General features: G+C 34.5%; 1 protein-coding gene across 7 annotated transcripts in view; it reads right to left on the bottom strand.

Moving 5' to 3' along the window:
- USP53 (ubiquitin specific peptidase 53) overlaps positions 1–27,014 on the bottom strand; it is a 64,488-nt gene that overhangs the window by 14,887 nt on the left and 22,587 nt on the right. For 6 of the 7 annotated variants that reach the window (XM_077752764.1, XM_077752769.1, XM_077752766.1 and 3 more), the window contains 10 exons: positions 22,228–22,320; positions 18,130–18,264; positions 15,660–15,773; positions 15,419–15,501; positions 12,641–12,746; positions 11,726–11,872; positions 10,796–10,945; positions 3,009–3,171; positions 1,953–2,105; positions 118–264 (listed from right to left, as the gene is read on the bottom strand). In XM_077752764.1, coding sequence (XP_077608890.1) covers positions 118–264; positions 1,953–2,105; positions 3,009–3,171; positions 10,796–10,945; positions 11,726–11,872; positions 12,641–12,746; positions 15,419–15,501; positions 15,660–15,773; positions 18,130–18,264; positions 22,228–22,320 — 1,291 coding nt within the window. The remainder of the gene's footprint in view (positions 1–117; positions 265–1,952; positions 2,106–3,008; positions 3,172–10,795; positions 10,946–11,725; positions 11,873–12,640; positions 12,747–15,418; positions 15,502–15,659; positions 15,774–18,129; positions 18,265–22,227; positions 22,321–27,014) is intronic. The other variant, XM_077752768.1, reaches the window with a different exon arrangement.

The following is a 27,014-nucleotide window of genomic DNA, read 5'->3' as shown; positions in this document are numbered from 1 at the left end:
AAACAAGTATGTATGATAAATAAATTATATTAATTTGTAATGAAGTTACAAAATTTAGCTTAAAAATAAGATTTTAGCAACCCCTTTTCAAATGAACGCTGTAAGCTCTTAGCTTACCTCTATGTCGGCCCAAATCTTTTCTTTGTCCCCTCTCCAAATCCTTCCTTTGTGAAGAAAGTAAGTTTCTTTGTTCAATGGCCTTTAAAGCACATTCTCTAGAAATGTCTTTTATTTTTTCCCTTTGATCATTGTGACTTGACTTAACTGTAAAAGAAACCATTCTTATAAATGATATAGATCATTTTTCAAATTGCTCAATAAAAGCACAAATTATACTACATAAAAATTTTAACATGTTATATATTAAAAGCCAAGTATAAAGTATACAATTAACTTATTTCTATGCTTAGTCAAAAAACTCAATGTGCTTTACCCTGACACTGGAGATGCATGATGGCTTTTAAAACTTCTTGTATAGCTCCTCACAGCTAAGTGTAAAGAGAAAAAAGAGATCTTATATTGAAATACTAAAAGCTAAAGGTAACTGAGTGGTCGCTATGTGTCAGACACCATTCTAAGTCTTAACTCAGTTAATTTTTTGAGATGGGTACAATTACTGTCTCCACTGTGGATCAGGGAATTGAGGTACAAAGGAAGCTAAAAACTTGCCTAGGTTCATACAACTTGCAAATGTAGAACCAGGATTATAAACCCAGGTTGTCTGGGTTTGTAATCACATACAGTTTTGGGGCTTAAAAGTTCTTATCTTTTGACAAATCGGTTAACAGCTTAATCTAAGAGTATGACCAATACAGATGGTAAAAGATAGTCTCATTAAGAACTTTTAAAAGCATTTATTGTAATTCCTGGTTTTTGTTTTTTATTTATTTTTGACAGAGAAGGAGGGAGGGGAAGGGGGAGGGAGGGAGAGAGAAAACATCCCAAGCAGGCTTTATGCTGAGCCCAACTCAGGGCTCAATCCCATGGCCATAAGATCATGACTTAAATCAAAATCAAGAGTTGTACGCTTAACCAACCAAGCCACCCAGGCACCCCTGTAATTCTTTGTTGATGATAACTGTTAATTCTGGATGCTACCACCCTTGATTAAATGGGTTACTTTTATGGTTAGACATTATTTCATTTATGTATTTTTTAATACAATTTGTCAAATTGGTTTCCATACAACACCCAGTGCTCATCCCACCCAACAAGTGCCCTCCTTAATGTCCATCACCCATTTACCCTTTCTCCCCTGCCCTCCATCAACCCCCAGTTTGTTCTCATTATTTGAGAGTCTCTTATGGTTTGCCTTCATTAATGTACTTTAAAGCTGCTTATAAAATCATCCTGAACATCCACCCAATTAGAGTTTAATACACTTCTAAATCAAAACTACTACACACACCATGCTGCAATGTCTCATTGTGGACCCCAAGTCACAGAACTTGGTTTGTGAAAATTAAACTTGTGGTATGACAATAACAACAGAGGGTTAAATAAAAATGAAGTTAAATATAAAGTACAACTATAATAACTCTGAACTACTGCTGCATTCACTAATGGTAAATTTAATTTTAGCCTAGGAGCCAAATTATTAACTCATGTTTTTCCTCTCCAAGTTAATATTTAACTCCTAGAAGGAAAAGCTGTATGACGACTTTGGTAACAGTCCAGATTGCCTCTAGCCTCTACAGGCCTCAGCGTATGGAGAAACCCAAACAGTAGTCAAGTTCAAACTGTTCAGATAAAACTACAAGTCTGAGAGAAATGCTTATGTTAAAAGACAAAATGTTATCATCTAGTTATTTTCTCTTCATGGCCAAAAAAAGTTAGTTAAGCACTCTCCTTCTGTATGGTACTCACTAGAAATTACAGATATAGTAAACAAGAAAGGGGGGGGAAGCATAATTACTTGGGGACAATGTAAAAATGACAACTTAAACACATACTTAGCCCTCTTCCGCCACTTGTTTGAATGTGGTTCCGATTAAGTGATGAAATATTATCTGCTGGACATTTCTGATTTTCTTTCTGTTTTGCCTGATCACCAAATCCATTCTCTTTTGAATTATCTGGCTTATAAATTATGGGCTTTTCACATCCTTAAACAACAAACAAAAATGTATTATTCCCATCCTCCTCCCCACCAGAAGAAATGAAGTTTGAATCTTTTTTTTTTTAAAGATTTTATTTTTAAGTAATCTCTACACCCAATGTAGGGCTCGAACCTACAATCCTGAGATCAAGAGCTGCATGCTCCACCGACTGAGCCAGGCACCCCAAATCATTTTTAATAATGTAGACAATCACTTACAAACTCAAAGGCTTTGGNCAGTTAGCCCAACTCGGGGCCTGAACCAACCAATGATGCGATCATGACCTGAGCGGAAATTAAGACTCAGGCTTAATCAACTGAGCCACCTAGGCATCCCTATATTTTATTTTATTTATTTATTTATTTATTTATTTATTTATTGAACATGTGTGTGTGAGGGGCAGAGAGGGAGGGACCACAACAATCCTAAGCAGGCTCCAAGCTCAGTATGCTCAGTATGGAGCCCAACTCGGGGCTTGATCTCACTACCATGAGATCATGACCTGAGCTGAAATCAAGAGTCAGACACTTAGCAGACTGAGCCACCCAGATACTCAGGATTGACATTTTTAAAGGATTTCAATATGTTCTGTAACGCATCTAAAAATGGGCCTAGGCTCCTTTGGGCTTTTTCAGTGTATAAGTCACTTTATCTCAATATTTACTGCTAGAAACAGCTTCCAGCCAAGTAAACCCTTCTGTGCTTGTGTGACCACAGAAGTGGGTGACTCTTGAGGGTGTTTGAGAGGCCACCAGTGAGGAAAGATATAAAGATTAACTCAAGGTAATAAAATTTTCCTGAACTGTTTTACCAAAACTAAATTTTGAAATTATCCTCAAAACTCATTTTATCTTAATGTGATTGTGATACTATAAAAAAAAACCACTAAAAAGAACTTTTAAAAATTACCCATATTTTCTGCAACAGATTTATAATGTGACCAGTTGATGACCTGCCTAAGCGCATCTTCAGTAGAAACTGCTGTGCCATCTGGGTTTGCATAAAACAAAAGCAGTGGCTGGAAGTGGCATCGGATACACTTGGAGACCACATCCTTCCATCTAGTTCCAACCTTTAAAAAACCACAATGAAGAAAAACAAAACAAAATTGCGTAATGTACTACATAAATAGCAGAGACTGAGTTAATTTGTATATTAAAAAATTTTAAAGAATTCAGATGCTAGTTGTTCAGTTGTTCATCATGTTATCTGATCACTTTTATTTTAAACTAGTCTAAATAAAAATCTTTTAAACACTATCATTAAAAAAAACTGATGGGTAAAATTGTACACCTGCTATATGAAGATTCAGGCTACCACTTAAAAAGTTTTTCCAGATACATGGTTGACTGACTTTTGACAAAATTTACCAGCATTAATGGAGAAACATAAGAGTCTATTCGACAATGGAGCTAGAAAACTGGATGGCCATATGAGAAAATGAACTTTGATACCACTACACATGCACAGCACAAAAATTAAACCAAATGAGTCATACAAAAATTATAAAACTTATAGAAGCAAATAAAGAGAAATCTTAAGGTTGGAGTAGTTAAAGATTTCTTAGGACATCAAACAGACCACAGAAGAAAAAAGGTATAAAATGGCCTTCATAACTACTGCTCTTTGAAAGATACCATTAAGGAAATGAAAAACAACAAGCCACATACATCTAATAAAGGACTGGTGTGCAGTTCAAAGAATCTCTATAATTCATTAATTAGATAATCCAATTTAAAATGGGCAAAACATCTGAAGACACTTTACCAAAAAAATATAAGAATGGCCAACAAGCACACAAAAAAGTACTCAAAACATTATGAATCATAAGGGAAATGCAAAATAAAACCACGCTGAGATAATATTATGCATTCATTAAAAGGGCTAAGATTAACAACATAAAATGCTACTGAGAATGCAGAGCAACTGGAACTCTTACACACTGCTTACTTAACAGGACTGTAAATTGGTACAATCACTTTGACAATCAACTTTCAAGTTCCTTGTAGAGTTTAACATACACTTATACCACCCAGAAGTTCCACTTCTGAGTATCAGCTAAGCGCAATGGGGGAAAAATTATGTTCACTCAAAAACTATTCATACTTCAGCAGGTAAGTGGATAAAGTGTTATACAGCCATACAATGGAACACAGCAATAACAATGAATGAATCTTTTTTTGAACACAAATGAATCTTAAAAGGCATTATGCTTGGTAAAAGAAAGCCAAACCCAGAGAAGAGAGACTGTAAGACACCATTCTTACAAAACTGTAGAATGAACAAAACTAATCTATAGCGAGATCAGTGTTCTTCTGAGGTCCAGGTAAGAGGGTATTGACAGTAAAGGGACATGACAGAATTTTCCGGGTGATGAAACTGTTCTATATAATGATTATGTAGGTTACATGGATATATACACACTTGTCCAAGCCCAAACTATATACTTAAATTGGTGCATTTTAATATTTATAAATTATACTTCTATAAATTTGATTAAAAAAATAAAACCAACCATATAAAAAGCAAAGTACTTTAGAATATTGGCTTTTGCATAGAAGGAAGGGATATTTAAAAAAAAAAAAAAAAAGAGCTTTTTCAAACTACACATATTGAGCTGTTTACCCTCCTGACCCTGGATTCTGAGATACTTGAGGAAACGGAGTAATTTGAAAACAAACATAAAACTCACAGGGTAACCATACAGTCGATTCTTCCTTCAAATTTTGACCATTTAAGCTAAACTATGTGGATGGAAAGAGTGATGTTGCTACACATGGACTCAAGACAGAACTTGTTAATAAACTGCTATATCAAAGTACTGAATAATTTGAGCAAAATGTTTATAATAGAATATAAATACCCAAATTTTCTCATTGGCTTTATTGAGTATACTTTACATGAAATAAAACTACCCAATTACAGAATATTAGCCAATGAATTCTGACAAATGTACACATACAATCATGTATCTCCTGCCCCCAAAAACTTCCCTTGTACCCACTTTGCAGTGACTGGCAACTAATGATTTACTTTCTGTCACTCCGGTTTTTCCTTTTCATGAATTTTACATAGGGAGAATCATAGTTGTTTAGGTCTTATTCTTTAACATACTCCTTTTCAGATTTTTCCACATTATTGCATCTTTCAATAAATAGTTCACTACTTTTTACTGCTGAGTATCATATTCCATTGAATGCTTATAACACAATTTGTTTATCCACTCACCTGCATATGGACATGTGAGTTGTTTCCAGTTTTTGTTATTATGAACAAAACTACTATAAACATTAAAGTACAAGTTTTGTATGGGCATGTTTTCAGTATATGTGCTGCCGAAGCGAGCACTGTATGGGCATGTTTTCAAAGGAGTGGAATTACTAGTTTGTATGGTAAGTACATGTTTAAGTTTATAAGAAATTGATAAGCTGTTTTCTAAAGTTCATTCTCCATTTCCACCATTCTTCTGTGAGAGATCACATCCTCACCAACTCTTGGTATAGTCAGTTTTTTAAATTTTTGCTTTCTAACAGGTAAATAATAAAATCTCACTGTGAACTGAATTTTTATTTTCCTTGTACCTAATATTTTACTGAATAGCATTTTTTTTTTAAGGGCAGGAACTCCACTCCTATGGCTCTCCACTCTCAGGATCTTCAGAACCAAATCCATGGATTTTTTTTAATTCTAAGATTTTTTAAATAGAAAAGTAAATTAAACCTTTATTTTAATTATGCCTGAAAGCAATTACAGCCAATAATTCTTACACACAAAAACCTTGCAATTCTTTTTTTCATTTTGCTCTCTTTCCTTCTTCATACCTCTGGCTGGGACACTCATTTCACTTTCATCCCAAACTCCAAAAAGATACTGTTTTTCAAACTCAGACCTGGAAGGCTCTCAGGTCTCTCACCCTTCTCCTCTTTCCATGCCTGTTCTTTTCCTACGGTCAGCACCTCTTTGCCTTCAGCTAGGTTCTCTGGCTACTCAGGTCCTGATGTGTATTATAAAGGTTCAGGAGCTGACAAGGCAAAACAGAATGCACTTCACATCACAGGGGAGAAGGATGGCCCCTGAGAGGATTCTCCTAACCGTGGGGCAAGAAAGATACTGTGAGCACTCCTCTCACCTTATCACGCCAGCCTTCCAGACTGTCCTTAATGCGTTCCCATGAGCCACCAGGGCACTACGCAATGGATACACTCAAAGACCAAGGAGTCACTCTGGGTTGCAGAGTCACTCATAGCTAAATGAGCCCTTCACTCCCCCTTCTTAGAAGTCCTTGTGACAGCACTATAGACTTCCTCTGCTGACATTAAGATACTTTGGTCAGATTTACTTTTCTCATGATTTTCTTTAAAGGTAAACAAGGTGAACAACTACAATACTGTATGATCTCAGGAGCTCTCTGTAGGGTTTCCCAGACCACAGATTTTCCTTGTATTTGATCTTGCTGCTAAAAGATCAAATAAAAGGAAATTTTGATACAGACAAAAAAAAAAAAAAAAAAAGGAAAAAAAAAAACAAAAAAAAAAACCCCACAAAACCAACCCCACAAGTAAACCTGTTAAATTCTGGACCAGAGCCTCAAGAGTTGTGGAGTCATAGAGGAGAGGAGCTCTCAGGAACAGGGGCACATCATGGTTGGGGAAAAGGTAGAAGAAGAAAAGGGATGTTGAAGTCTTCAAGCTAAATTTTACATGTCAAAGCTTTGTCTAGGAGCGCTTAGTTTCTCCTTGTCTCTCCATTTTCCATTTCTGAATTAGTATCACATGTAAAATGGTAGGCAAGTCACATATGTATTGTGAGCATATTTTGTGTATATGTGTTTTAGTTTATGTAATTAATTTTTTAAGTGTTTATTTAAATTCCAGTTAGGTAACTAACATACAGTGTAATATTAGTTTCAGGTGTACAATTCAGTAATTCAATACTTTCATATGTCATTTCATGTTAATCACAGGTGCACTCCTTAATTCCTACCCCCTTTCGCTCATCCTCCCACCCACCTCCCTCTGGTAGCCATCAGTTCTCTATTTTATTTTTTATTTGAGAGAGAGAGAGAGAGAGAACAAGCAGAGAAGAGGGACAGAAGAAGAGAATCTTAAGTAGCCTCCATGCTCAGCATGGAGCCTGACACAGGGCTTGATCCCACGACCCTGGGATCCTGACCTGAGCTGAAATTAAGAGTTGGAAGCTCAATCAACTGAGCTACCCAGGTGTCCCCAGTTTGTTTTCTATAGTTGGGTCTGTTTCTTGGTTTGCCTCTTTTTCCCCCTTTGCTCGTTTATTTGGTTTCTTAAATTCCACATATAAGTGAAATCATATGATATTTGTCTTTCTCTGATTTCCCTTAGCATAACACTCTCTAGCTCCACCCATTGCAAGTGTCAAGATTTCATTCTTTTTGATGGCTGAGTAATATTCCTGTGTGTGTGTGTGTGTGTGTGTGTGTGTGTGTGTACACCACATCTTTATCCATTCAAGTCAATGGACATGTGGTCTGTTTCCTTAATTTGGCTATTATAAATAATGCTGCTACAAATCAGGGCGCATATATCCCTTTGAATGAATTTTTGCATTTTTTAAATTTTGTATTCTTTAAATACCAAGTAATGCCAATTGCTGGATTCTAGAGTAGTTCTATTTTTAACTTTCTGAAAAAACTCCATATTGTTTTCCAGAGTGGCTGCACCAGTTTACATTTCTACCAACAGTGCAAGAGTCTTTTCCCTTTCTTCACATCCTCACCAACACTTGTTGTTTCTTGTGTTGTTGATTTTAGCCCTTCTGACAGGTGCTGAGATGATATCTAATTGTAGTTTTGATTTGTATTTTCCTGATGGTCAATGATGCTGAGCATCTCTTCATGTGTCTGTTGACTATCTGTATGTCTTCTTTAAAGAAATGTTTATTCATGTCTTCTCCCCATTTTTTAATTGGATTATTCATTTTTCAGCCTGTGAGTTTTATATCTTGTTTATTTATTTTGGATACTAACCCTTTATCAGATATATCATTTGCAAATATCTTCTCCCATTCTGTTGGTTGCCTTTTAGTTTTGTTGACTGTTTCTTTTGCTGTGCAGAAGTTTTTATTTTGATGAAGTCCCAATAATTTATTTTTGCTTTTGTTTCTCTTGCCTCAGGAGACATATCCAGAAGGAAGTTGCTATAGACAACATTAAAAAGGTTACGGCCTGTGTCCTCCTCTGTGATTTTTATGTTTTCAAGCCTTACATTTAACCTATTTTGAATTTATTTTTGTGCATACTGTGAAAAAGTGGTCCAGTCTGATTCTTCTGTATGTTGCTGTTCCAATTTCCCAGCATCATTTTTTGAAGAGACTATTTCCTATTGAATATTATTTACTGCTTTGTCAAAGATAAATTGACCATATAGTTGTGGACTCCTTTTGGAGTTTTCTATTCTGTTCCATTGATCTCTTTGTCTACTTTTGTGCCAGTACCATATTGTTTTTGATCACTACAGCTTTGTAATATAATCTGAACTCCGGAATTGTGATGCCTTCAGCTTTGCTTCTTTTTCAAGGTTGTGTTGGCTACTTAAGAGTCTTTTGTGGTTCCACATAAATTTTAGGCTCATTTCTCCTAGCTGTGAAAAATGCTGGTTTTTTTTTTATATGGATTGCATTAAATGTTTAGACATCTTTGGGTAGTAGAGACATTTAACAATATTTGTTCTTCCAGTCTATGATCATGGGGTGTTTTTTCATTTCTTTGTGTCATCTTCAATTTCAACAGTGTTTTTAGTTTTCAGAGTACAGGTCTTTCGCCTCTTTGGTTAGGTTTATTCCTTAGGTATCTTAACCGTTTTTGGTACAAATGTAAATAGGATTGATTCCTTGATATCTCTGTTACTTCGTTACTGGTGTATAGAAATGCAACTGATTTCTGTACATTGATTTGTATCCTGTGACTTTACTAATTTTATCAATTCTGACAATTTTTTGGCAGAGTCTTAGGATTTTCTACATAAAGTATCATGTCATCTGCAAATAGTGAAAGTTCTACTTCCTCCTTGCTAATTTGGACCTTTTCTTCTTGGTGTCTGATTGCTGTGGCTAGGACTTCCAGTACCGTGTTCAATAGTAATGGTGAGATGTGATGTTGGACATCCCTGTCTTGCTGCTGACCATAGAGGAAAACCTGTTTTTTTCCCCACTGAGTGATGTTAGCTGTGGGTTTTTTCATATATGGCCTTTATTATGTTGAGGTATGTTCCCTCTAAATCTACTTTGTTGAGGGCTTTTATCATGAATGTATATTGTACTCTGTCAATGCTTTTCCTGCATCTATTGAAATGATCATGGGGTTTCTTATCCTTTCTTTTATTAATATGGTATATCATGTTCATTGATTTGCAATTGTTAAACTCTCCTTGCAACCCAGGAATAAATCCCACTTGATCATGGTAGATGATTTTTTTAATGTATCGTTGGATTTAGTTTGCTAGTATTAAGTCCTATTGGTTCTAAGAACTTGTGAAATTCAGCCCTTTAGTTTTCAAAGCCAAATATTATGGGGATAGTCTGTTGCTCTCCCTTTTTCTCACCCCAAGTCCCTCCCTCCTGCAGGCAGCCTGTGATCTGTTTAGCTCCCCACCATGTCTCTGCCCTTCCTCCCTTACTCAATGTGGCATCCTCTCTACCTTCAGTTGTGGAGTTTGTTCTGACAGTCTTTGAGTAGTTTTCTGGGTTATTTACACTGATGTGAGTGTTATCTAGTTGTTTCCACGGGACAAGGTGGGCTTAGGGTCCTCCTACTCCACTATCTTCCCCTATTATCTTTTCTGCCCATTTTTAATTGACTTATCTTTTAATTATTGAGTTTTAAGAGTCCTTATATATTCTGGATATAATCTTTATAGATATATGCTTGACAAATATTTTGTCCCAGTCTGTTATTTTCCTATACTGAAACAGCATCTATATAATCTCTCTATACTAAAATAGCAGTTGTCACACTCTTGTCTGAGTATTTCCGTCTCTGTCACTTTGGATCTTTCTGACCTTGGAGATCACTTGGTTATTACTCGGAGCCCTCTTTTTGGAGGGAAAGAATGGTGAAGCTGATGAAGTTCCTGATAGAATAGAATTTTTTCAAAAGCTCCAAGGGTGATTCTGATACACACTCCTTATTACAAACTCTTATTCACTAGTTTGCTAAATACTATAATGTTTGAATAAATAATTTACAAAAGATATAATAGGTATATCCAATTCTGAATACCAAAAAGCTTGAAAAGGCAGTCATAATAAATAAAAAAAAAAAAACAGCAAATTTTCCTAATTATACAAAGCAATTGTGAATCATTCACAAAGAAATACAGAGAGCAACTCTGCATCGGGCAAAAGGGAATACTTACGAATCACTGACAGTTACATATTTGCATTCTAACATTTATTAGTCACCTTTTTATTATTCTGCAAATAGACTGGCTTAAAAGTTGGCTTTAAAATAAACCAGATTTAAAAAATTAAAAAAAGGGAGCATGAACTTAACAATGCTATTATCATTAAGGTCATTTATTATTTTATATAATAATAATTTTGTAATAAGTATTTAATCAGTACATAATTTTATCATTATGTGATATACATTTAATATATCATGATTTCATTTATTCCTAAAAAACAAACATCACAATAATCATCACAGTAAAAGTATCACTTACCTCCTTCACCATCGCATCATCAAAAAATACCCACTTGGAACTCTTGGTATGAAAAGCAAAGGCACAATAATGTCGGCTGGTATAGCAGATCATCCCGACAAGGTGAAGTTCACTATTTTTGGCATTTTCATCAGTAACCCTATAAAAAAGCTGTTTTAAAAAATAATAACATGTATTTAATACTGTATCTTTTTAAAAATGAGGAACAATAATTTGGTGAGTCATGTGTTAGACTATGAAAAATATTTCTTATAAGCTTCCGCAATCCAGTATTATATTAGTATAGAAGGCACCGCTGACATTGCACTGAACAGAATTACTATTAATTGTTACTATTAACTATAACCATTAGCTCAATAAAATTACTACAATTTAGTTCAGTAACAAAGTAACACATTGCCTCCAATAACACAGAATTGACACTTTATATACATAAACTGGAAATGGGGGACAAATTACACAGCTCCTAATAATTTTTTACTAAACCACATGTTTGAATGTACATTAAACATATTATCTAAAAGATAATTATCTAAAAGATTACAATTTACAATTGTAAATTGTGAACCAATTCAAAATATATTATTATTCATATTAAAAGATCAGTGCTGTAGATGAATTTTGAATCTTAAACATTTCTAGGTTAAAATTTATACTGGTCATTACCATACACACAAACACACATATTTATCATCAATATCACCATTCAAAAGTGATACAGAATTAGAGCACGAGACTGTTTATAATTAAAAGCCATTACTAGTCTGTGCAAGAAAGGCATTCCACTTAGCCTGATTTGATGAACTTTATCAGGACTACATCTTTCCTTTAGAAAGAAAATTTAATTCTGAAAAAATGTATCATAGTATACAAGTATGTTTTAAAAGAATTTAAAAACAAAAAGGAAGTCAATGAAAACAGTTGAGATACCCCAGGAAGATAAAGATGTGTTGCTAGATTCCGAACAACATCTTCAGTCAAGTCAGAATGCTCAGAATCCCAGACTAAACCAATTGTAACAATCTCTGGGCAATTCATTAAAACACGACGAATTTTTATTTTTTGGCCACAGTTACTCTGAAGAAAAACATAAAAGGCAAATTTTGAAATTACTGAAACATATATATCATAGGTGATGGCTTACAAAGTTTTTACTATACATTAACAATCTTGACATATACCAAAAATCTTTTTTTTCAGCATACTAAAATGGACTTTTATCAAACTATCTGTATTAATTATTGATTAAACAAGAAGTTTATTTTAAATCAAAGTACATTCTTTGGTATCTTTGTAATTTTAAAACAAGAATTCAATCTAAAAAAATGAGAAAAATATTGATCACTTGAAGTGATCAGTAATATTATATTAGAAAAAAGAATACCATTTGTAATGTTTAAAGGGAAAAAGACTTTCCCTTAAGTCCAATGAAAGATGTCAGAACTTTAAAAAATTAATCAGCATACACTAAATCCTTCACAAAGAGTTTTTAAATAGTGCTCAATTAATAGCTCACATGGTATAAAGAGTTGCCTAAAATAACACTGAAAAAATAGCATTAATTTTAAAGTTTATTTATTTATTTTGGGGGGGGGGGACAGGCAGAGAGTGAAGGGAGAGAGAATCCCAAGCAGGCTCTGCTATGTCAGCACAGGGCTTGACCCCACAACTGTGAGACCACTTCCTAAGTCAAAATCAAGAGTCAGGCGCTGACTGACTGAGTCACCCAGGTGCCCCTGAAAAATTAATTCCATGTATAATTAATATTTACATGGTAATTTCTAAATGTCTATTTTCAAGTTTGCAAACATATAAGCATACCAGTTTTCTCCAAATTATACTTACAGGACATTTCCTATAGTCATCAGTTGTATTTGCTGCTTGTAGCAATTCTGCAAACATATCAGGCTTAAAACGTTCATGCCTTTCCATCATTCTTTCCACTTCATTGCTACAGAAGGAAAAAGGAGTCTCAAATGTGTCCTATGAACTTTAAAAAGATCTGACTACGTATGGAAAGAAATTAAGTTCTCAATATGGGTATGATCATCTTTCCTGTCTTAAAACAGGTTTTGTCTGAAAAACTAACCATAAACTAAACTTCCATAAAATGAAAAATTATGAAATTTGGCAGGTGCATGATGAAAAACATTAGGTTCAGAATAGAATAACACTAAATATTACTACTTTCTGGAACTACATGCATGAGGTAATAAGATGTTCCAAGTTCTAAGTCAAATGTTTCTTTTACATTATTATTTAATGAGTAGGGACTTGAGTTTAAACTTTGGCCTAACAAGGACAACAAATCAAATTATGGAAAAGGCTTCCTCTATGGCCTCAAACTCTCAGAAACAAAGTTACCATTTTCAGCTAACAAAGGGCCCTTTGCTGATTAATGCAGAAGTCAAAAACAAAATTATTTAGGCCAAGTTTATGCTTAATGAGTGCTGACCATTTCATTAGAGCCTAGGTAGGGTATCTATGCCACTTTTTGTTTAATCTCTTAGAATCAAATTTTTATATACCAAAATATATATAATCTTTAAACAATTATTTAAATATTTTCAAAAAGAAATGTAATGTAACCTCAAATATCCTTACTAGTTTCCATTCTAGATGTTCTGGTGCTACTTAGTAGTAACATCTGTAACTGTCCTAGAGCTGGATATATTTTACAGTTCCATGATTTAATAATATACAGTATTCAGTAACAACTAAAAGCACCCATTCTTCTAAAGCACTTCGTAAGTATATTAAGATGAACTAAATCTAATAAGCTCATTCAAAACAGTGTTTCTGCTAACATTAAAAATGACAATTTTTATAAAGCCTGGAATTCAATAATTGGTATTCAATACTTATTTCCAATGAAAAGAAAGTGACAACTAACCCTTAAATAACATGGAGGTAGGGGCACCAACCTTCAGAGTCCAAAATCCACATATTAGCTTGTCACCTGCCTTCAACTTGACTACTAAAAGCCTACTGTTGACCGGAAGCCTTACCAATAACAGTCAATTAACACGTTTTGTATGCTGTATGTATTATATACTGTATTCTTACAAAAAAGCTAAGAAAAAGGAAATGTCATTAAGAAAATCATGAGGAAGATATAATACATTTACAGTACTGTATGTATAGTTATTGAAAAATCTCCATCTAAGTGGCCCTGTGTAGTTCAAACCTGTGTTACCGAAGGGTCACCCATAATAATTACCATTTAAAGTCTGATTTCTTGCAATTTCTGGTGTGGATCACAGAGAGAATGATGGAGCTCCAACTCTTGTTACATAAGATACTGCCTCGGAACACTTGTTTTATATGACAGTTTCAAAGTAGACTTAAAGTTTTATAGTTTTTACTGTGTGGCCTATCCTTATTCAGACACAATCCTACTCTTCATACAAAGTGAAAAAAATGAACCTATAACTGACTGAAGTTTAGGGAATGTTTCTTTAAACTAATGCCCCCCAACTCTGTATGTATTAAGAAAGATACTAAACACACGCAAATAACCAAATTGCTATTATTCAACAGTCTTTAAGAAATATTGTGTTATATCAAAAAAAGCCAGGTAGTTTAATAACATAATAAAACAGATAAGCACCTGATATGCACTTTGTACAATGATTAAAATACTGATAGCATTAAACATTTTTTTTTGTTTGTTTACTTATTTTTTAGAAAGAAACAGAGTGTGAGTAGGGGAGGGACAGAGAGAGAGGGAGAACAGAATCTGAAGCAGGCTCCAGGCTCTGAGCTGTCAGCACAAAGCCCAATGTGGGGCTCAAAATCATGAACCACGAGATCATCCACGAGATCATGACCTGAGCCTAGGGTGGATGCTCTACCAAGAGAGCCACCCAGGCACCCGGATAGTATTTAGTAACTAACTCTTGAACTGATGTATTCTGATTAATAATTATTAATCCATGTTTTGGTTTTTGTATTAAAATACCTATAAACATTTATTCACTGTTTATCATATATCAAATATTTATATTCTCAAATACTTGTCAGAAAGTGTTCAAACAATTCTTATTATGTAAAGTCCAGGGATCATCTTGTCATTTTGGATACCTAACTAGCTAATGTTCCATGGACAGGGAGGGAGGGGACAGGCAAGCATGGGCAAATTTTTATTTCAGTTGAATACTGAGGCCTTGAACTCAAAAAAAAAATCTAACAAAGAATTATTTTCACTTCCTCCCCCCCTCCTTTTCTGCTTACCCTAGCTTCCATCACCCTGAAAGAATGTGGAGCTGATAGGTCACTACAAAGACAGCACCCTTAGCAAAACTGAAGAAATCATGTGCAGCTCCATTTACCACTGAGCTTGCATTTTAAGCTCTCTTTCACAATTCCAAAAACTTGGTATAAATATAAATAGATACAAACTTTGATGAATATTTGGTACATTTCAGTAAGTATACATTTTAGGCTAAATCAGAAACATCCAACTGAGACAGACATCACTCAGCACCTCTGATGGTCCCATATTTTTTAAGTATAAGACAGAGAGTAGATATTCACAGATGTTATGGTTTTATAAAATAAATGCTCAATGTGCTTAAATGTGTTATTAGCATCTTTGGCAAATATGCTTTAATAGGTTCTTACCATAGGGCTGTTGTAGAAATGTACCGCACAAATTCTGTAAAAGGTAGAGGATCTGATGACGCTCCACAGCTACGACACACACACTACAGGTAAAAACATGTTTAATTTATCAATCTTAAAACATAAATATCATATATATGTTACCTATATTTATATATGTTATATACCAAAATACAAATATATGTAAGTAAATATAGTAGTAACAAATATAATATCTGATAAAGAGGTTAAGCCATCTCACCTGTTCATACAGAGTCATGGCAAACTTCTGGTGAGTGATACAAGATTTAGAGGTACACATGTCTGCATCTCTGCTTGGCACTATATGAAAATGAATCCTCTCCAATATATTTTCCTAATTTAAAAATTAAAAGACAAATGAGTGTGAATCTTACAGAAGACTCTTCATAATACAACTATTTTTAACTTTATACATTTAAAAATCTTTTTAAGATTTTCCAAAGCATTAAATTTAACACATCTTTTATATTGTCAGCTTTTCAGCTTCCCTATTTAATCAATCTTTCAAATACCGTTCATTTATTCACCTTTTGTAGGATTATTTTTAATTTAATAAAAGCAACATATTTATTTAATATATATCTTTAAAATCCTTAACAAAATCAATTCATGGTGGCTGACATCTAGAATTTAATAGAAAACATAGGTTTCCCATGTTTCCAGCATTCTCACATTGAAAACAGCAGTTAATCTCTTAAAAATCCTACTTGGGACATTTTTAAAGTCTGTATAACTCACATTAAAATAGCAATGACAAAGGCTTGCAATACCTACACTAACATTCTAATGCAAGAAGTCTGCTCTGCAAACAAATCTCATATGAAGTTTCAAATTTATAATACAGATCAATAAGAAATATTTCTTTCATTAACAAATAAACCTTTTTAGCAAAAGCCTATTGAATGGATTCTTTATTTTTTTTAACGTTTATTTTTGAGAGGGAGACAGAGAGGGGAGAGAGGGAAAGGGAGAGGGGGAGGAGGGGAGGGGGGGAGGGAGAGAGAGATCGAGGGCAAGTGGGGGAGGGCAGAGAGTAAGGAAGACACAGAATCTGAAGCAAGCTCCTGGTTCTGAGCTGTCAGCATAGAGCCCAACTTGGGACTCAAACCCACGAACTGGTAAATCATGACCTGAGCTGCGGTCAGATGCTTAACCAACTGAGCCACCCAGGCACCTCCAATGGATTCGTTTAATTAGCTAAACATTCCACCTCCTCTGCCTCAGGAAATTTAAAACCATTCAATTATATAAGCCTAAATTTCTAGATATTCTAGAATTTCTATTATCAAATCACATAATCGGACATTTCACTTAAGTGAAAATAAACTATAAAATTTGGTATTGTACAAAATATATTTATATTTTAAATAATGGATCGATTATGAACATGAGAATTATGAAAAGCATATTTTATAACTGTGTATGCTGTTTCTGACACATTTTAATCAACATGTAAAGTGTGTTAAGTAGTGCATTAGTCAAAGAGCTTTCCATCTAAGGAAACAGTAAAGATGCTCATTAAAAAAAATGATAACATATAAATGTCAAATGAATTCTATAGACAGTAAGTTCTACACAAGTTCAGTGAACTGACTCGGATGCTTTGACCATACATTATCTATGTAGTAGGTGTGACTTAGGTTGAACCTTAACAAATGCTACATTAGGAGTTTTGAATATAAGGAACTCAACCAAAGGCTATAAAACAAGAATTTAAAAGACATGTTTGAGGAACTGAACCCCCTCATTAGGAGGGAAAATTCAAGGAGGACACAAAGAAGTAGAGCTTAACTAAACGGCCTGAAATGTCAGAAGAGAGTCCAGATTTAATATCTGAAGAGCAAAGATTAATCTGAAGAAAGTTTTATTAATCTGTTGGCCATTAAAGAATACTTTAAGGAGATAGGCTGAAAGGATACCAGTAGAGGCTTAAATAATGCTGAGAGTAGACACCAGAACTAGTAAAAAGTGGTTTCAAGGGAAATAATGTGCCAAGGAAAACCTTAAAAGGTTTCCTGATGAAAGAATTTATAGAATTCACCAAATAGATACAAGACTAAGAAAAGAAATGGTTACCTCTTTAAATATAGGTATCATCTATAACAATGACACATTTAATAATCAATACACATATTTTAGAAGGTGTATAAGGTTTAGTTTTTTAGATGGTGTATAAGGTTTAGTTACTGTTCAGAAGGATGTTCTACTTATCCATATGGTGGTAACACAGTCTTGGAACATCAGCCCCAGTCAGTGATTTTCAACCTGGAGTGAGGGGTGAATCAGAACTGCTACCCCTGATAGCTGCCCACCGAGATCCTTTTCTCTCCCAAAGAGAATCACTGCATGTAATGAGAAATGTTACTGCTGGAAATGCATCACGCATATTAACCCTGTGGATGCACAATACTGACTTAGGACATAATTTATATTTAATAAATATTTGTTCCAATAAAAAATTTTTTTTTAATATTCTAGTAGTCTAACACTGAATAAAAATGACAGCAGCACAAATAATCAAAACCAAAAGTCATGAAACACAGTTTTGAAGGGAGGGGAAGACATGGATCCACTGAGCAGTTTGGATTCCTTTCTATTGTTATAAATTCATGTTTCATTCATCTCAAAATTCACATCACTTAAGGAAAACAAGCTAGTCTCCTGATTTAGGGATTATCAAAAATACTTACAAAGCACTCTGCAGCATCATCCATAAGGCCCAGCTGAAATCGCTGCTCATCTTTGAAGCTTTCTGCTAGAGCATGTCTTATGTTATCTGAAGGAAGTGCTTTTTCTCGACTGTGTTGAAACTGTGCAAATATTGTCTGGGGATCAACAAGTACATCAGTAAGTTTAAGGCCAACAACTAAAGAAACACTTCAGTAATTTCATTATAACACAGTGAAACACTATACCTAGAAATGGAGATAATGTTTTGCTCTAAAATTCCATATAAAAGTTATTTGTATCAATTATGTAAAGAAATGGTTGCCCAGCCTCTAAATTAACTGTTAGTGTGCACAGAATTAAATGAGTTCTCAGCTCCCATCCTCAGAGATTCTGATTGAGTGTGCTGAAGTGAGAAGTAAGGGCAATTTTTAAACTGTTCCCCAGCTAATTCTGATTCATGTTGTTTAAGGAAAATTGCTGAGATATGTTGCTATAAATCTGAAACTATGCTATAAGAATTAAAATTATGTTAACCAAAAATAAATAAACCTCAGAAAATGACAAATGTTGGTTTAAAAAGAAACAAAATTTAGTTAAGTTCAATGGGATGACAACTTCCCATTAACTAAAACTGCCTTTAAAAACTGACACTGTACGATTTGTATGAAGTCAGAGGAAAGAGGATTACTTATTAATTTTTAAAAAAATGTTTTAATTTTCAAATTATCAGTTTTCCTCACTTGGAGCATTATTTCTTTTTTTTTTTTTATGGGTTTTTATTTTTTATTTTTTTATTTTTTTACAAATAGTTTATTGTCAAATTAGTTTCCACATAACACTCAGTGTTGGAGCATTATCTCTAACCAAAGCCTAAGAAACCATGGAAACATCTAAGAAAATATGATTATAGGTATTAATCTGGTTTTCCATTTTCCTTATTGAATTTAAGCAAGAAAAACTAGTAAGTTCCAGGTTAATGATAATCACATTAGGCAAGAGAAAGTGGGGGAAAAAGGTTTTCAGTGATAACCCCACCAAATAATGATTGGTCATATTAAGTTCTTAAATAATTAGCTCAAGGGGTATGTCATCTCAAAATCAATCGTTTTTCCAGACTGACATCTGATAGGCTAGGAAAATATTTCAAAAACCTGTCCCACTACTTTAAGAAAAATCTAATTTATAAATAAATAAGAAGTTGAAAAACAAAAATGCAAAATAATATTAGATATCCGGAACTATAATTTTAGGTATAATTATAAATATGAAAAATGAAAAATATTTTCAAATATTATTTATTACGTAGGTAATTAACTTTTCTATTTTAAAAACATTTTTTATTGTTTTATTTATTTCTTTGAGAGAGAGAGACAGCGTGAGCAAGGGAGGGTCAGAGAGAGAGGGAGACACAGAATCTGAAGCAGGCTCCAGGCTCTGAGCTAGCTGTCAGCACAGAGCCCGACGCGGGGCTCAAACCCACAAACCATGAGATCATGACCTGGGCCAAAGTTGGACGCTTAACCGACTGAGCCACCCAGGCACCCCGATAATTAACTTTTCAAGGTACTGTTTAAGATATTAATCCTACACAAGAGTGTCATTTATTTGTCATCTGTTTTTTGACTGCCTAGTAAATGTAAGGCATCTTCACTAGAAAACAGACAAAAACACCGCCTTCATGGAGTACACATTCTGGCTGTAGTAAGGGAGAGGCAAGTAACTATATGTTGGAATATGATAAACACAATAGAGAAAAATAAAGATATCAAATATAAGAGAGAAAAATAAAGTATTATAATGGAAATAGAGATGCTGAGAGGAAGGAGGTTAATTATTACCTAGGGTAGTCAGGGAAGGCCTCACTGATATCCTCATTTGAGGATTAGCATAAAAGAAACAGTGGGGCGTCTGGGTGGCTCAGTCAGTTGAGCATCCGACTTCTGCTTGGGTAGTGATCTCACGGTTCATGAGTTTGAGCCCCACATGGGCTCGCTGCTGTCAGCACAGAGTGCTACGGATCTTCTGTCCCTCCCTCATTCGTGCTCTTTCTCAAAAATAAATAAAAACATTTAAAAAAAAGATTTATAAAGAAGTTAAGAGTGTAAGCTACAAAAATACCTAGAAGAAAAGCATTCCAGACAAAAGGAATAACAATGAAAACACTCACAGATGGAAGTCAGCTTTGAGAAATTGTAAGGTGGTGGCCAGTTTGGCTAAAGTGCAATACGTGAGACAGAGAGACAGGGAGTAAGTTTTGGGTAGGTGGTGGGGAGGCAGGTAGGTGATTATGGAAGGCTATGAAAGATTTAGGCTAGAAGTTTTAACAATACTAGTTTTTATAATTGGGCAAAATGTCCAAAATTTACTGTGGCATAAATAAAATGTGGTTATTGTAATTTGATCTAAGTTCATTCTTCATCCACTAACAATAACCCTATTTTGCCACGTTCTAAAAAAGAGGGTGTAAAATTGCCTTCTTTGGTGATTTATATTCAGGAATGTCAAACAAAATAAAGCATGAAAATGTCTTTTTATTTTCTTGTATGCATGTGTGTATAAAAATATTCAAGAATGTAAAAGAATGAAATGTTTATCTCTGAAACATAAAATCTTAATAATAATCTTAGTAATTCCTGAGTAAAAAGTTCAATGATATAAATGAAATACTACTATATACACGACTCCCTCTTTCTGCCTTTGTCTCTTCCATTTATTCTCATCCAAGTAGCCAAAGAGATCTAGTTCAAATATTATATCTAATTAAAACAGATTCATCACTCTTCTACTCAAAACAATCCTGAGACTTCCCAAATCGCTCAAGAGAAAAGCCAAGGTTCTCACAAAGGTCTAGAAGGACCTACACAATACGGACTCCTGTTCCAGTTATTTATTGCTCTGTAACAAACCACTGCAAAATTTAGTTACTAAAATAACATTTATTTTGATTACAAATCATCAATTTGAGTATGAATAGCTCAACTCTGTTCCACTGGAAGTTATCTAGGACAGTTTGAATGCTGGGACCTAGAATCATCTGAAGGTTGCTCATTACATAGAGCAGTTGATGGTGGCTGTTGGCACTACCAATCAGCTTGGGACGTCGGCCACAGCTGTGGCCAGCCTGGCCTTCTCGTAGCATGGTGGTTCATTCCCAAGAATGACAACCCAATGGGCAGAGCCAGATGGAAATTTTACCAGTTTTTCTAATCTAAACTGTCTGCAGCCTCATTTCTGCCACATTCTATTTGATGGGGATGAATCCTTACGGTCAGTCCATATTCAAAGAATTAGACTCTACCTTTTGATAGGAAGAATGCAGAAAATTCTGCAGATATGTTTAAAGCCTCCAAAATCCACCTTACTTCTGGGGGGAGGGGCAAGATGGCGGAGAAGTAAGGAGCTCCGTACTTGCACTCGCGCACATACACCACACGGCAAAATCCACCTTACTTCTGAGCTCGCTTATCACTCTCTCCCTTGCTCAGAAAGCTTCTGTCACCCAGGTTTCCTTGAATGTGTCATGCATACTCACCTTAGGACCTTTCCATTTACTGTGTCTTTACTTGCTTGGACTATTCCACTCCATCACCTCTTCCAGGTTATAGTTTAAACTTTCTCAGTGAGGCTTTCCTGGCTACTTAACACTCTCTATTCCTTTTCCCTGATTTATTTTTCTGCATTTTTAATTATTACCATCTAACATATGTTATATTTTGCTTATTTATTTTCCCCTCCCCATTAAGAATATAAGCTCCTTTAGGACAGATGCTTTAACAGTTTCTTCAGTGCTGTATCCTCAATAACTACAGAGGTGCACAAAATCCAATAGTAGCAAATGAATAAAGAATTGTTTCAAAATAATGAAAATTATAACATTCCTAATATTTTATACTATTTAGGATTTTAATTTCAACTCTCCTTCCATAAAAGTGGGGGAAAAACATAAAGCTGAATAAATCATATTTTAAGAATTCACCTTCAAAGCTCTAAGTCAATGTGACAATGAACTTTAATTTCAAATAAACTAACCAAATCTTAAAATAAACCAAATAAACTATCAAGTAAAATTAAATTTTTGGAGAAACAAAAGTAATTTTTTAGTACTATTAAAAAGTTACCTTCAATGCACAAAATATACAGGCATCTCCCTGACAAACATGTCCAGTTAGAACCCGCAAGCTTCTTCGGAATATATCCAATTGCCATAAAACCTAAAAAATTGTAAGAAAGAAACAGTGAATAAAGTAATACAATAAAATTTTTCTTACTGAGAGAAAAGCCAGATTCGAATATTTTTTTTAAATTATAGAAGGCTAGTAACTTCTTTAATCTCTTGTTCACAATCAGATGTATACAACCACTAAAACTAACAGCAACTATTAAATTGCTATATACATGAATATATAAAAGATGGATTTAGAAGACATTCCTGTTTATTTATATGCAAAAACTGACAGGCATAGAGTAAGAAAAAACTTCCTCAGTTAAGGATTTTATATGAACAGGAAACATGCGACACTGAATGGAGAACTTGGCAGTGACATGGAAGAGGAAGTAATTATAATACTTGGAACAAATGGAACTTTAGCAAGGAAATATAATTGGAGTTGAAAGGTAGGGTGTACCAAATAAGGGCTAGTATGTAACAGCAAGAAAAAAAGGTGAGGAGAGGCTTCTGGTCACTGTATATTGAATGAAAAAGGGCCAGCTGTGTGGTAACAGGAACAGCACTGTAAAAAGCAGCAATTAAGGAATAATATGAATATATTTACTGCAATTATGCATTTGTTATTTGCTACTAAAAGACAAAAACAAATAAAAACCACTGTAACTGTTTAAATAAATCAACCCAGGACTTAAAATCATTCTAAAAAAAACCCTGAAAACTGTACAGTGGGGATAAGTTTGTCTGTTTCATGTTGTTCTTGTAAGGATTAAATAATATATTATAATACATAAAGTGTTCAGAGTAGTGCCCAGTACATAACTGGCACAAATGCCAGCTATTTGTTGCTATACACACTATTACAAGAAACAAATAAGATCTCCAAGTTTCCCGATATCTTCAGTCATTTCCTCAAATAACAGAACTTAGAAAATCCATTCATGAGCACTCATTTCTCCCAGCTAGAAACAAAGATTAATAAAAACAAATGATTTTAATGAACTCCTATATTTTCAATTAATAACTAAAGGTCATTTCAGAATTTCCCTTTGACAGTTGCTTTTCCTTAAAGAAAACTGACAGAATCCATTTATCTATCACAAATAACTGGGGGTTTTGCAAAGCACATGAAAATGTTTAATAATTTTCTTGTATATCATACATATCCAATCATAGCATAAAAATACATGACGTTGGAATTCATTCATCTGTCAAGATGAAGACCATGACAGCACAACCTGGGGATGTAGCACAGCACTTTGCTTAATAATAATGCCTAAAGGCAGGCTGCCTAGGTATTAATTTTGGATTTACTGCTTACCAGCTCTTGGGCTGACTTGAATAAAATATTTTCTGACACTCAATTTTCTCATCAGTTAAATGAAGATAAAAGCAGTACTTACCTCTGAGGATTGTTGGAAGAATTAGATTAGAGAGAACATCCAGTGTTCAAGTTAAGTACCAACATACAGTAAGAACACAGTAAGTGTGGACTACTAAAGATTATAACTTTGCTTTTAGAGAATTAAAAACCATACCATATGTCATAACTACTTAATTGTAGTTCTATCAACAGATAAAATTCTAAAATATTCATCCAAAAGAGAGTAACTTCCATAATCTGCTTATAAGGCTAGTGATGTGATTCTTTTAAATGTAATCGGAATGTTTTCCAGGATTAGCAAAATGTTTAAATTACACTGGATCTAAACTACAGAAAAACAATTTTATGTGACTTCTCTATATATTATTCAGAATAGTTTAACCCTTATTTTAACAAATTCATAGCAAAAATTATTCTAATTGTAGTTAATCCTTACCCTACTTCATTTTAAAATGTTGATTACAAGCAACCAATGGGTCAAGGGAGAAATCAAAGAAAAAAATTTAAGTGATATCTTGCCATTTGCAACAACATGGATGGACCTAGAGGGCATAAGCCTAAGTGAAATAAGTCAGAGAACAAGCACAAATACCTTATGATTCCACTCATATATGGAATTTAAGAAACAAAACAAACAAGGAAAAAAGAGCCAAACTAAAAAATCAACTCTTAAGTAGAGAGAACAAACTGATAGTTGCTACAAGATCAATGGGTCATGGATGAGTGAAATAGATAAAGGAAATTAAGAGTATATTTATCTTCAGCACTAAAAATGTATTGAATTGTTTGTTATATTATACACCTGAAACTAATATAACACTGCAAATTAATCACACTTGAATTTAAAAAAAAAAAAAAAAGGGAATAGGGTGCCTGGGTGGCTCAGTTGGTTAGGCATCCGACTTCAGCTCATGATCTCTAGGTTTTTGAGTTCAAGCCCCATGTCAGGCCCTGTGCTGACAGGTCAGAGCCTGGAGCCTGCTTCAGATTCTGTGTCTCCCTTTCTCTCTGTCCCTCCCCCACTTGTGTTCTGTCTCTCAAAAATAAATAAAAACATTAAAAAAAAAAGAGAGAGAGAGGGGATTGCTTAGAAATGTGAAAGGAGGGAACCCCTTAAGACAAATGAAAATGGAAACACAACATTCCCAAATCTAGGGGATGCAGCAAAAGCAGTTCTAAGAAGGACATTCACAGCAACACAGGCCTACCTCAAGAAACAAGAAAAGTCCGAATAAACAAACTTTACATGTAAAGACTCTAGAAAAAGAAGAACAAAACCCAAACTTAGTAGGAGGAAATATAATAAAGATCAGAGTAGAAATAAATGAAAAAGAGGCTAAAAAAAAAAATTTAGAAAAGACCAGTGAAACTAAAAGCTGGTTCTTTGAAAAGATAAAAATCATTAATCCTCTCACCAAACTCCTCAAGAAAAAAAGAGAAGACTCAAATAAGTGAAGTCAGAAATGAAGAATTTTTAACTGACAACACAGAAATACAAAGAATCATAGAGTAATATACTACATGCCAACAAACTGAAAAACCTAGAAGAATAAATGGATAAATTCCTACAAAAGTACAACCCACTAAGACCAAACCATAAAAAAATAGGAAATGTGAACAGGCTGATTAAAAGTAATGAAAATGAATCAGTAATTTAAAAATTCCCCCCAGGATCAGACAGTTTAACAGGTAAATTCTACTAATCATTTAAAGAGTTGGTAATTTTTCTTGTCAAATTATTCCAAAAAAATTAAAGAAGGAACACTTCCAAACTCATTTTACAGGGCCAACATTACTCTGATTATCAAAACCAGACAAAGATACACACACACAAAGAAAGAAAATAACAGGCCAATAGTTCTGATGAATATAGATGCAAAAATCCTCAACAAAATACTAGCAAACCAATTTCAACAGTACATGAAAAGGATCATACACCATTATCAAGTGAGATTTATTCCAGGGATCCAAGGGTAGTTCTTATCTGTAAATCAATCAGCATATTACACTATATTAACACAACAAAAATCATGATCTTTATACAGAAACAGAATCTGACAAAAATTCAACAACATCTATGATAAAAACTCTCAACAAAGTAAGTATAAAAAATACTTCAACATTGGGGCACCTGGGTGGCTTAGTCAGTTAAGCGTCCGACTTTCGCTTAGGTCATGATCTTACAGTTCATGGGTTCGAGCCCCTCGTCGGGCTCTGTGCTGACTGCCAACTCAGAGCCTGGAGCCTGTTTCAGTCTGTGACTTCCTCTCTCTCTGACCCTCCCCTGCTCACGCTGTCTCTCTCTCTCTCTCCTAGAAATAAATAAAACATTTAAAAAAGAATACTTCAACATAATAAATACTATATATGACAAACTCATAGTTAATAACATACTCTGGGGTGCCTGGGTGGCTCAGTCGGTTGAGCATACGACTTTGGCTCAGGTCATGATCTCACAGTTCGTGGGCCCCGTGTTGAGAGCTCAGAGCCTGGAGCCTGCTTCACATTCTGTGTCTCACTGTCTTTCTGACCCTCCTCTGCTCATGCTGTCTCTCTCTCTCAAAAATAAATTAAAAAACACTAAAAAAAAAATAACATACTCAACAGTGAAAAGCTGATAGCTTTTCCTCTAAGATCAGGGACAAGACAAAAATATCCATTCTGGTCATAGTTATCCAAGAAGTCCTAGCCACAGCAATTAGGTAAGAAAAAAAAAAAATAAAAGGCACCCAAATTGAAAGGAAGTAAAACTGTCACTATTTGCAAATAACGTAATACTATATATAGAAAACCATAAAGACTTCACCAAAAAACTATTAGAATAGTTCACCAGGAGTAGTTCCATCTTAAGAAACCACTTTCTTTGCTGGTCTGTAAGATGTTCTCATCCACTGAAGTTTTAGGAGACTGCAGCAATTCAGTCATATTTTCAGACTCCACTTCTAATTCTAGTTCCCTTACTTTATCCAACACATCTGCAGTTACCTCCTCTACTAAAGTTTTAAACCCCTCAAAGTCATCCATGAAGGTTGGAACTGACTTCTTCCAAACTCCTATTATTTTGATCTCTTTCCATGAATCATGAATGCTTTCTAGTAACATCTAGATTCATTAGTCTTCAAGAATATTTTTTTTAATGTTTATTTTTGAGAGAGAGACAGATTGCAAGCGAGAGAGGGACAGAGAGAGAGGGAGACACAGAATCTGAAGTAGGCTCCAGGCTCTGAGCTGTCAGCACAGAGCCAGTCGCAAGGCTGGAATTCACAGACTGCAAGGTCATGACCTGAGCCGAAGTCGGCGCTCAACCACCTGAGCCACCTAGGTGCCCCAAAAATATTTTTAATTTACCTTCCCCA

Source organism: Crocuta crocuta, unplaced genomic scaffold (assembly GCF_008692635.1).
Source record: "Crocuta crocuta isolate KB4526 unplaced genomic scaffold, BGI_CrCroc_1.0 scaffold451, whole genome shotgun sequence".
Taxonomy (NCBI): domain Eukaryota; kingdom Metazoa; phylum Chordata; class Mammalia; order Carnivora; family Hyaenidae; genus Crocuta; species Crocuta crocuta.
This window is presented reverse-complemented; position numbering and strand designations above follow the sequence as displayed.